This window comes from Anopheles maculipalpis, chromosome 3RL, assembly GCF_943734695.1.
Source record: "Anopheles maculipalpis chromosome 3RL, idAnoMacuDA_375_x, whole genome shotgun sequence".
Lineage (NCBI taxonomy): Eukaryota > Metazoa > Arthropoda > Insecta > Diptera > Culicidae > Anopheles > Anopheles maculipalpis.
This window is the reverse complement of record NC_064872.1, coordinates 89,246,380-89,259,125: the sequence shown is the minus strand read 5'-3', so window position 1 is coordinate 89,259,125 and position 12,746 is coordinate 89,246,380. Positions and strand designations below refer to the sequence as shown.

Here is a 12,746-nt window from a genome sequence, read left to right as displayed (position 1 = left end):
ATTTATTTCTTATCTCAACACAAATCGTGGATAAATATTTAACTGATTCCTACCAAGAAACGAAAACTAGTAAGAGTTTCTTCTTTCACAACATAGTCACAACATTGAAACCTACAAGAAACGAGGTGTGGCTCCATCCAGCTTCAGAACCAAAAACAAACACCACTCGTACTGTGGGAGATGGACTCACCTTACTCCGAAGGGTCAATGCTAATTTATTGGTTCGCTTTGTACATCGAGGTAACTAGCACTTTGGACACTGATCGCGGCCGGTCGATCCGCAAACAAACATTTCAGACGCATTAATTTCGACTGTATGGCTTCCACTACCCAAATGAACTTGAATTACGTAAAATAATAGTAGCGCTTTTGATGCGTGATTTCGCTCTAATAATGATGGCTCACTAGTGATCCGTCTGTCGTGAGTCTGAGGGCCCAACATAACATGGGAGTCATTTGTGCTCTTTCTATTCCCACCTGTAAGCCGAAAGGACTCTGCCGAAGCTGTTTCCGACGCAACGTGTTCCCTTCAAAACGATTCCGCCGCGTCTTGGCGATCGGTTCCAATATGTTACATTTTAAAAATATAGCTCATTAGCATAGTGCGCAATTTTCGCTTCACTTTGGTGAATCTCTTCTTTTCCCGTTTTTGTGACAACGACCGGACCCTTCCTCTCCCCTCCCCCGAGTCCGATGATATAATCTCATCTTTCCATACTGTGCCTAGCGTCCATTGTCTGTTAGGGGGAACGGTGTTTTGGGCGTACCGGTCGTGCTTTTTTCCACCGTGTGGGATGATTACTATTCATCTTATGCTAAAAAAGTTATGCTGCTTGCGTTCGCGTTCCCCATGAGGGGGGGGTCAGCAACATGCGAAAAAACTGCAACGGAACGCGGGACACACGCGGCCACACGGGTTACGTCGAATGGACTTCCCGATCGTGAGCCGACTAACCTCTCGAATGCGTTTTAGATAGACTAACAACCCGTCGTCAACCGGGACGTTGGGGAAGTTATGGCCACGCGGCGGAAAATGCGCCCGTGCGTCGTCAGAGTGATGGCCTTTTCGGTATGACGTGACAGACACGGCTGCCCGAAAACGGTCGGTACGTGAGCCCATTTTTGTGCGCCTTACAAAACGGAGAATCGATATCGGACGAAGGGCTCGGTTCAAGTATGGCGCGTGAGCCGCGCATCTTCAAGCATAAGGTCACCGAGCGGTATCGAGTGCGGTGGATATTGAGCCGTAACTAGAGGACCTAAAGGCTCGAACATTGTGACAGCACGCGCCCTCGTACATCAGCAATAAGCAATAATTGCTTTGTTTGCTCTCGTAAGGGCTCGCCGGAGCTGTGTGATGTTCCTCTTCTCGATTGCTGAAAAAATCGGGACGACCTTACAAAGAGAACGGGGGGTAGGACGACTTGTCCAGGTCCGACTGGACCTGAAGCATACTGGAGTCAAGTTTAATGACATTATTATGCTTCAACGCGTCGTCAGGAGCATCGTTTCCAAAGTGCTAGAATTATGCACTTGAGGAGTGTGTACCAAATCCATCGTCGTTGTTGCACCCAGTATGGCAGTTAAATTCTCACACACAAAAAACACTTCACCTTATTCACATTTAATTGCTTTTCGCGCTGCTGGTACTGGGGACCCTCCGTGTAATGAGCGACAAACTTACCACTGATCAATATGGTTCATTGAGCAACTTCATCCATGTATTTACCTTTCTGCCGAGAGTGAAAGGTACCACGGTCCATGCCGAAATCCTCCCAAGAGGTGTTGTTAACTCCATCTCACAAAGGATGCCGATAAGCGCTCTATTCCGCTATAGATAGCCGACAGGAGAAGACCTACATTCGTCCGTACACACGTGCATTAAGCGGGCCTAATTATGCACGCCGGATCGTTACGCGATGCAAGGATTTTGGAGGTGGTAGGTGACCTAAACGACACCGGCTCGTAGCGCTTCTGCCTCCAAAAAGATAAGTCAAACAGTGAAATTTCCATAAAAGTCTTTGGATGTGTTTCTGTTGCTCGTTTCAAGTCGTTACAAGTGGAGCGAAACGAAAATACGGCAGATCGGCGCGACGTTTGTTTTCGAGATACTCGAGAGGTGTGAGTTTGCCCTTGAAGGAAGCTTATTAGGACGATAAAACTGTCACCCTAAAGGGATTGCAGTTAGCTCGATTTTCGATCGTGTCGGTTACCTTGCCTGCTGCTGGAATAACTTTCCCCTCTGTCTCTGTATGGCACTAGCGGTCAGGGTTAAATGGGGTTCTTTGGTGCCCTTTTTGTAGGAGGTTATATACATCCTACACAGACAAATTTCTCACCAAAGTGAAGGGCAAGGGTTTTCTCTTGTTTGGTCTGATCGTCGTACCCCCATCGATGAGAGGTGCGTTGATTGACTCATTATCGGAAGCAGATGATACGACTTCGCAGGGTGACGTTTAAGTCGTCCTGGTGCTTGTTGATCATGGGAAATGAATGTGCATGAGCTCAGCAAGGTGCCAGATGTCATGGCGGATGTTGCGTAGGTGTTCGGTCCAATTACACCCAGCAACGATCGCTGGTAGAATAATTTATAGATGATGCGTTTGATTAGATTAGAATGTTGATTGGATGACGAATGGCGCAAAGAGGAATGTGTCATCAAATGTGTTGATTTAATGAAAGCATCCCAGGTTTTATACCAGCAACCAGGATCTCTGCACTTCTCAAGCCACAATAATAGCTGGCTGGCAAATAACTATGACGATCAATATGTAATAGGCAGCTGTCACGATCGTCCATTCGAATGATCCTCGTTCCAATTACTGTGAACAATTCAATCACACCGGGCACGGGTGTGAAAAGTATGATTTGTATGTCACTCCTAAGTGAATGAAACAAAAGCGGACGAAAACGCATTAAAACACATTCATCGTGCCCTCTTCGTGGTGAAGCATATATCTGCCCTGTGTGTGTACCTTCTCCTTCATCGCACCGCCATCAGCAGACCATCAAAGACTCCTTGTTTTAATGGGCACCGTAAATCATCGGATCGGTGGAGACGTTAAAGGATTCCGATGATACAACAACGGTGGCGGGACCTGCCGAGGTCTGCCGATAGGAACGGAACCATCACCACCGGCTGTGTGTGTCGTCAACGTTGCATAATCTGTGTCTGTGCATAAGGGAGGTTGGTGGTGCATACCAGAACCTTAACTATATGACATGATCGCACCGCCGGATCGATCAACAAATGTATGGAATATGAGCTGACAGGACGCACATAGCAACCCCGAAGGAAATGAGGTTGAAGAAATATTTGCATGCGCGCACGAGAAGCATTAAGTCGGTTGCCAAAATCCAAAGGGAAAGCTCGAGAGGGCGTTGGCGTGAGCTTGATGTCCTGAAATCGTAAAGGTTGTGGATATGGATAGCATGAGCGAAAGAGGAAGCGTTTTGCTGAGCTTCGTAATACTGCTGCGATTCAGCCAGTTTACAACTTGGAATATTTATTTTTCTATGACATCAATCCGGTCAAGCTTTTGGGGTTTTCTGTTTGTTTTCTTAGGCCACACATTAGCCTAATTCTAATGAGATGAGGGCCAACACTCAAAGTTCTCCACCACCATTATTCTTGCCGTTTTATCCGTATGGATGACATTTAAATTGAAAGCGGAAGCAGATGCAATTATGAAGACTAATATTGATACGTTGCTGAGTGTAGATTTTTGGTTTCCGTGAGATTAGTATTCTTTATGGTTGACTGGAGCAAAGGTGAACCCCGGAAGAGTGGTTTAATTAATTGAAAATGAGCAATAAAAATATATAATTCATTGTGAAATGGAATATAAGTGATATTTATGATGCTGATGATGGGCAATTCTGATTCTAGATTGGTGTAGGAAAAAAAAGTGTCAAGTTGGTTCCATCCAGGATCGAACTGGAGACCTTCTGCGTGTAAAGCAGACGTGATAACCGCTACACTATGGAACCGTGTTGAAGAGAGCACTTGTTAAACGAGACGCGGTAACCTAACCTGCCTCAACATCCACTGTTGGGCATTGGCAATTTTTCATGCGTGTCATATATTTTGTCGAACGATTTTAGCATGCTCTTCCAAACGAATGATAAAGGCAACGGTGGATTTAGTCATACTTGGGGACTGCGACCCTCATATTCCACCTTTACACGAAGAAGAACCATCACACCTCGTCCCCACAAGTTCGTGATTGCTTGCCGTATCATAAAATCTGCCACCGATGCGTGTTGTTGATGAATGGAATGCACCCAAACAACCCCGTCTGGTGGCTGCACGATTAGCTGCTTTTTTTTGCCACTGCGAAGAATACAAAAATAGCACAAGCTTTTAAGGGTTCCGCAGTTTTGCAGCAGTTATCACTTGCGGTTTGGAGCGCAACCGTCCTCTTCCTGGTTCGCCAAACCTGGTCCTGGTCCTGGTGGAATGCGGCGCGCAATGTTTGTTTATCGGCTTACGGGATGGTGCACAGGGTGTCTGTGTGAGCAGGACAAGACCCCGTACACATTCATGCACATGTCTCCGAAGTGCCACCGTCAAATGTTAAGGTTTGACATTTTGCTGCAACTCAATACGCGCGGGCTGCTCTGCTGGCTGCTCGGACGACCCGCCGCAGTTGAGATGAGCTCAGGAGTGGCCATCAGTGGCACGAACTGATTGTGGAAATGTGGAGAACCAATATGTGTGTGTGTGTGTTTGTTGGGGGATCGATAATTGCCCTCTATTATCTCCTAATGGTTTAAGGCTGAGTTTTAGTGGCTCGTTAAAAGATCTTTCCCCAAAAAACACAAACCCAAACAGCTTTTGAAGATCTCCATTGATTGATCCTCGGACACATGTTGTGGGCAAACAGTAATCGTAATCTCGATCGCTTTCGGAGAGCTTACTCTATCGGGTGGAAAATGATTTTCTGACGTCTCAACAATAACACCACTGTGTTGCCACCAATAATACTAAACAACTCTTTCTCTCTGTTTGTCTCCCCTCTTCGCTCCCTCCCTTCAGCACGAGCAGCAGTGTGTTACAGCGTCAGCTCGATCTCGAAGTTGTCCTCCCTCCAAAAGTTTTATCGCGCGCACCGTACCGCTCCGCTCCGGAGCCGGAGCCGGCAGTCGGAGGGGGGCGGCCCCTATTTCGTTCGGGTTTCGGTGCTCTATTGTGCAGAAGAACAACTGGCCCAACGATACACCTCTCTCCAGACTGCTCCGACCAGTTTTCCTCCCCTTTGTCTCCGGCTGTATACAGTTCGAGGGCGTCTGTGGGGCATCTCATTTTCGGCAGGAGAATGCACCAGTACCGATTCCCTTCCACCTGCGGGAAGCGCGGTGTGTTGTGGTTCGGGGAGCGTTTTGGGTAGTAATAGCGTGGGGGGTGGTCCACCGCGCAAAGCTCATATAAAGCTAGTCGATTGATGAGTCCTGCGCTTCATTCGTGCTACTCGCGCCGTGCGAAACGTCAGATCATCTTTGGCTCCTTACGTGCGATCCTGTCACGGCAGCAGGTTAGCGGGAGTTAAGCCGTGCCTGATAGCGTCTTTTGATAATTGATATTTTATTTTATTTTCCTTTTTTTGTATAGAGTCGACAGTTGAAAGGAGTGTTGTTAATCAGTTGTGTTTGAGGTATATCGTGTTAAGGTTGTGCAGTGATAAGTGAACTCTCTAGCATTGGGTTGTGATAGTGCTCTGGAACATATTGGAGTCGGAGAAGAATTTAAAGTTGTGATAGACACCTTACCGACTAGTACACTGAGTCAGCAAAAGAAAGCTACGTGATAAAAAAAAGCATGGTGAGTGTTGTTCGTCCAGGAAATTATTTCCTGAGTTGTCGTTATTCGGAAATACGAGAAGCCACAAAAGATTGCAAGAAAGATTAACGGGTTGTGGTGCGTTGTTGCATTGTGATCCTCCTCCAGAGGAACCAATCGTTTTTCATCTCCGCCTGAAGAGAACATGAGAAAGTAAAAGATCACCAAACAGTTTTGCAAGAGATCGCAACCACACCACCGGTGGGATAAGTGGGGTGGATATGCCGGCGAAAGTGCATGGCAAAAGGCATTCACAACAAAGCTCAATGGCGATTCGCCCGTTATGCAATGTTCCTCTGAAGTTCCTCCCGGGAAGAAGCTTCAATACCAGGTGTTTGGACTCGGGTCGGTAGCACCCGAAGGGTAGGAAGGATCCGATCACCCCGAGACCTTTTAAATCGACGATTGTTGTTCTGCTGCTCGATTCGATCGATCATCGAGCATGAATCTTCCCGTGTGTAATCGATACTCCGCGTGAGTGATGTGGTGGCGATCGTCGTTACCATTCGGTGTGCCTCGCTGCCGTTGTCTTAGTTGGCGGTGATATTTATGGCACTATCGATCCGCTGTACGAGAAGTACCCGTGGTTTAACTTGCAAACAAAAAAAAACAAAAAACATTTACACGCTCCAGACAGCGCCGTTTGGTAATGATGATTATGTGACCTGGTGGTGATGCGAGCGAAAGAAAGATCTGACCCGTTTCGGAGGCAGACTGGAACATGCGCATCCATCCCATGTTGGGACGCTTCTTAGAGGCTTAGAGATGCACGGCGGGACCCACACGAATAGACTACGGTGAAAGGGAAAAACTGTGACGCCCTAGTTGGCGGGGTCCAATCGGGAGAAGGTGAAGCTAATGTGCGTGAATGACCGTTTTTGGTCCGGGGTTTTGTATGGAGGCTGTACGGCCGGGAAACGAATTTTCCCATTAGACAAGCGAAAGGTCTTGTGCGCCTCCTTGCCCAACCAACGATCTCGACACCTTCTCCACTCCTTCGGAGGTGATCGGACGCTTGCTCCAAAGATTTCTTCTTGTCTGGTGCGTTACTTTATGGATCTATTCTTCTGACATCGCTGGATTTTTTTTTCGGCTTACTGGATGGTTTTGGATAGGTTAGGAAATGCAATCGAAACCGTGCGCACGAGCACGAATGTTGGGCCCACAATTTGTATCATTGTTCTGTCGATTTGGGCGGGCGTGATGATAGTTTAGGGTCGTTCGGGAGGCAATAAGAAAGTTACATAAATCTAACCTAAGATCTTCGCATGAAGATATCCACCAGTCGGAAAAGGGTAGACAGAGCCGCCACAATTCCTCTAATTGGATGCATTTTATTTGATTGTCGTGGGGAGTTGTGCTGGGAGTACAGGAACGTCACCGATTGGGGACACCTGAGTTAGATTGCGGGAGTTGATCTTGGGAGGTGAAGAAATATGATCTAAAAACGCAGTACGATGTAAAGATATTAATCGATCATGATCTCATGGTGCAATAGCGAGTAACCTTGAAAATGCGTAATCATGGTCCGGGTTTAAATTTTAAGCTAAAGTTCATCCGTTCATTAAGCCAAGATAATGAACGCAGAGCATCTCAATTTTTCAAGAGGGAATGGTACCATTTGGCCCAAGCCGAAACTGCGGCATCGATGTAATTAAATCATGTTAACCATTAATATTGCGTTGGTTCTCGTTTTTTTTTGCGACTGCTTCTGAAGCTGTTGTGCACCGTGGTAATGACATTATTAGTTTTCAGTCGTCCACTATAGCGTCACGATCGGTGTTAGACAAGGCTACAGGTAACAGCACCTGCACAACATCTGGAACATCGTTTTACAGCATCATCGTCAGTAGAAGAAATAAATAAAAAAAACCCCAACCAGGGAAGCATCTTCACGATGACATTCTTTTCCGTTACGTTTTAATTTATTTTGAGAGCAAGGAAATCGATGCCAAAATTGACCGACTTTGCAAAATGGCACGCCAAATTAGTGACGCTGACAGTACGGAAAGGTCAGCGTTTATCTCGCACCAAACTAATAACCTGCTCGCCTCCACTGAACGGTTACGGGATCGCGATTGGTCAGGGTGAGTGAGCGGAGGATCTTCCCGTACTTAAGAGTGATCGAGATTGATCAGCCAAATCCGGGGCGTATGCAACAAACGCATCCTCCAATGCCAGCTAACCTTAAAACGAGGCTTCGCGATCACTTTTTAAATATCCGGTGAAGTGTTCAGGGGCCTACACCATATTGTGCTGTTGTTATGAGCCATCTCCACTCCACATTACACAATAGCCTTCCAGGGGAAGGAAGGGAAAGAAAGATCATCGCGGATCGAATCGTTCAGATGCAGAAACAGTAACCAAAACCGTTTTAGAAACCTACTTTTCATATTCATCGTGCGGTTTTTACTTTCGCGCGTTACACTGCCCCCGAGGATGATGCTAATTCACATATCGGTCAATCGGACACTCACACTGTGAGTCAGTCAGTCAGTCTGCGCGAAGATCCAACTGGGCGATGTCATTGACGTTTTGGGGGGAAGATTTTTTTCTCTTCTTGTTGGTGAACGCGCCTTCGGGTACTTAACATGAAGATTGTGTGTTGAGAGTAGGGAGTCGTGGTCTCCGGCATAAGACAAGTGTTTAAGATGCAGACTGTCTACCACGGAGTCTCGAAGATTGGAAAACCAGTGGCGTCCGATAGCAGTGGTTGGTTGGTTTAATTCGATTTACTACCACCACCGTCTACTGCTGTCACCTGCAGTATCGCAGGATCTCGATCTTAATTGTGTGGGAAAGAGAAGACACTGGCGCGAAAGTTTATCCAGAAGATGCTACCCGCTTAAGTTGGTAACGATCGGGAACGGGCCGTATGCGAGTTGGCAAAAAATCGTGTCTCTCTCGATAGGTGTCGGTGCCGAACGGTTGGTTTTGGTGTCCCGGTTTGTGTTTGTCTTTTGCATAATGCCTTGTTGTGACCGGGCTCGTACAGTGCCATCTCTAGCATGCTGCCGGCATGAGGATGAGAGATTGAAGATGAGTTTGTTAATTGTGGTGAAAGGCATCCACATGTAAAAATAAAACATGGTTGGATTTGGTTTTATTGGAGATGGATGTAATCCTCTGTCCAACGGTGGCTTGCGTACGCCGCCGGTTCATCGATAGCAAAAGTGGGTGAACGTGCGCCCACTTGCACAACTTGCACGATGTGATTATGATAAATCTAAGCTCCCTCCGATGTCACAAGACAAAATTTGAGCTGTACAAGCGGGTTTAAGCGCACTTGTGAATAGTTTCTTTCGTCGGCGATCGGTCTTACCAGCATCTGAATCTGTTCTATTTTTCTAGATGTGGAAACTTCTCATACTGGCCGGCTGTCTAGTAACCAGTGGCCTTGCTCGGCCGGACGTATCGCATCTGTTGAAAAAGACTGGTGACAAGCAGAAGCGTCAAAGCCTCATCGGTACCTCGGTGTCGGTGACTGGGAACGGTGCAGTAGCGACAGAAATTAGGACCGGTGATGCAGCAAATATTGAGGCCTTGATACCGCAGATCAGTTTGTTCCCACTGCCGGACAACCAACCCGCACCGTTTCGACGGTTGGAGGAACGATCTGGGTACGACTACCAAAAGCCAGACTTTCCGCTCGATGTCCATCCGGACTCGAATCTAGTCAGCCCGGTGTCGACACAGGCACCGGAGTATCTACCCCCGGAGGATGGTGAAGAGTCGTCGAACGTTGATAAAGTTGCACCGCCGAGTTCTCCTTCGCCTACCACCACCACCACCACCACCACTTCAACGACGACCACAACTACTCCAGCTCCAAGCACTACTACCACTACAACCCCAGCACCATCCACCTATGGGATTTCCTCAACACAGCAAGAATTCGACAACGACGACGGCTACGGCTACAAGAAGCCCGAGGTAATGCTTCCGACCAACATCAACGAAGTGATCGGTGAGGCAAGCGACATTAATCAGCTCGCCACGACCACCGTCCCAACGACAACGACAACCGCAAAAAACTCGCTTGAGTATCTTCCCCCGAAACCGCTCCCGGAGCTGGTAGTACCGAAGGAACCGAGCACACCATCGACGACAACACGACAACCTCAAACCACGACCACGTACCAGGTGCCGACGGAAACTCAGGCACCAGAATACCCCAAGCTGCCGGAAGCGTCAGTCTATCCCGATGCATCGGCCACAGTCTCCAGCGTCGTGACGCAACAAACCTCTACGGAGCTCGCTTCTACCTCAGCACCGGAGTACCTGCCGCCGGATGGCGATGCGAATGGTTTTCAGATCATCATACGCAGTGGATTCGAGACGGATGACTCAACGACCACAGGAAGCACAACGGGTAGCAGTGGTAGCAGCAGTGGTACGACCATACTTCCAGTACAATCCACAGAACCGACGACAACACTAGCACCCGCTGTTCCCGAAGCGGACAGTCTCGTGCAACAAGAGCAAGACGAACAGCAAACGACGGAAGGACAGCAAACGACCACCACGGCTAACGTCGTGACGGGCGAAACAACCGCACCGATCGATGACGCCTCATCCGTAATTGCGCTTATTAATCAGATGCAGGAAACGGGCCAAGTTGCGAGCCAGGCCGATTTTGTGCCGGAACTTCGAATTGATGATGAACCTTCGACTACGCTCGGCACGAGTGAGGCAACGGTGACAACCACAACCGTGTCATCTACTGTCACCACCACCGTCCCTTCATCGCTAGCAACAACGGATCTCCCTGCGGCAACGGAGCAAACGGAACCAGAGCAACCAGAGGTACGGCTAGGGGCGGATGAACCAACTGGGCCTTCGCTCCTAGATCTGCTCACTCCAACGACAACTGGTGCCGCGATCGTGGTCACACAGAACGACACGATTACCACGTACCGCCCGTCGGTTTCCTCGAGCGAAACGACGACAGTGGTCGCCGAATCAAGTGCCGATGAGACTGAGATCCAATCCAGGATAGCCGATCCGAACGACGACGGGTACAACTACGAGGCACCGGAAAATGGACTCCCTGTACCGTCCTCGGTAGCGCCCTCGCACACACTCGAAGCCGACGGGTATCATTATAAGGTTCCGGCCGTACCGTTCCCATAGAAAGGATGAGATGCCAGCAGGGAGGAAGAAGGCCCGAATATCGTTAGTAATAGTAGTAGCAATAGTGCGGAACAAGAGTGTAAGAAGAAGAAAGAAGAGAAGCAGATATTAAGACATCTTTAAAAAAAAAGTTTAAAAAAACACTGAAACGACGAAGCTTTTTCCCAAACCTCCCTCCCCCCCCCCCCAGCCCAGCCTCCCCTACCGTTCCATTTTCTTTCCCTCGATTAGCGTGGCTATTTATTTGCAATAGTTTGTATATTAATAAAATCAAATCCCATTTTAATGAATATGTATTTTCTCACGGCGCGTTGTTGGCATACGCCAAAACGTTTACAGAGTTGCCCTAGGGGGTGCACCCCTTTCGTAAGCGCAAAATTCAAACATCTTTTCATAATTTAATGCTGCAAGTTTTTTTAGTTGCGGTTGCCAAATTTCGTCTCACTTTTGTGCGCGTAGAAATGCGTTTAAGAAAATTCGGTTAAGTTCTTTCTTTACGACCCAGTCGACAGTACAGTTTCGGTTTGATCGATGTGATTGTGACCGTGGGATATTGGTGTACTTGTAAGCATCTGGTGCTGAAGTATGTTTTGCTGCCCTGAATGTAAATATTGATTTTACACACAATTTTTAATTCAAGGCAACCATTGTCCGAGTGTGCGAGCTTTTGCATTTGCCTGTCGCTTACAACCGGGGTCTGTTTGGGCTGCTTTTTTTACGACTCTGTGTAAATGATTTATCGTCATCGTACGTTGTGTATCGTTGATGCGTAGATGACCCATTTTTAACCCCCAACATGTGTTCAGCGCGGCCGGAGAGTGACCACAGGGTTCTCGTTGCTTTAAATAGATATTTACATGCAATATCTTAATAAGTCGTTAAACGGTTACTTCAACCATACTTACTTCTTACGGCCAGGGACCTTCGCACAAACGCAAAGAGCGTACACAACATATCTACCCTGGTGTGGGGCGTCTTATCAAAACACACTTCAGACATTCCTTATGCGCGCCCGTTCAACAGTTTGGTTGCCAAGTAATCGCGCAATACTTTGATCGTACCGCTCGTACGGCATAAACTGTGGCAGCAATTGTTTGGTGCATTGTTGAGATCGATCGGGGGAGTGGGGGTGCCCATCGCATCGCACGGCCCAATTAAGTCAAAACGCCATTTTTTGCCATTTTTGGAGCGTAGGTAATATTATTTTCCATAACGAACGAATTCACCAAGCACCACCAACTGGTGTGCTATAGGCAGCATCGAACAACAAGTATCATCCGCCGACCCCTCCGCCAAGACCGCAACCAAGTTCACGAAAAAAAAAAACCAAGAAAAACGATTCGGTTTTCCATTTCTAGCTTGTTGTTGTTACGATTATCCGGCGTGCTCCAGACAGCCAGACAGAGTTGCAAAGCGCACATTCCACAACACTACACTGTACACTACTGCTTCTTTGCTCTTGCCAGCTGCAACTCCAACCAAACGATGGGAGATGAGGAAAAATGACCGATTTCCTCACCCGATTACTACCCATTCACGGTTCAAACTGCTCGAAGGGAAATGAAATGGGGCTTAGTAAAGTTTAGGCAGTAAGTAAGATGGCGTGCGGTCGCCCGTTGGCTGCAACGATCGTTATTTCCTAATTGCATTTAACCAAAATTTTAGTGCACCCGTCCCCTCACATCATCCGAGTTTATCCGTTTAACCACCCCCCGAAATAGAAAAGATGGAAGCGTTTTAGAAGAAGATCAGAAAAAAGCAACTGCAACTAAGA

General features: G+C 47.6%; 1 protein-coding gene and 1 non-coding gene across 2 annotated transcripts; one reads left to right on the top strand and one right to left on the bottom strand.

The window, feature by feature from the left end:
* Positions 1-3,917: 3,917 nt before the first annotated feature.
* On the bottom strand, positions 3,918-3,990 carry Trnav-uac (transfer RNA valine (anticodon UAC)). The gene has a single exon. It is a non-coding gene; the product is annotated as a tRNA-Val (tRNA).
* Positions 3,991-9,190: 5,200 nt separating this feature from the next.
* On the top strand, positions 9,191-10,972 carry LOC126561902 (mucin-5AC-like). Its single transcript, XM_050218269.1, has one exon. The coding sequence runs from the start codon at positions 9,191-9,193 to the stop codon at positions 10,970-10,972; it is 1,782 nt and encodes a 593-aa protein (XP_050074226.1).
* The last annotated feature ends 1,774 nt before the right edge of the window (positions 10,973-12,746 follow it).

Excerpts from the sequence above, each read along its gene's own strand:
- LOC126561902 (XM_050218269.1), top strand. The coding sequence starts at position 9,191 with ATGTGGAAACTTCTCATACTGGCCGGCTGTCTAGTAACCAGTGGCCTT.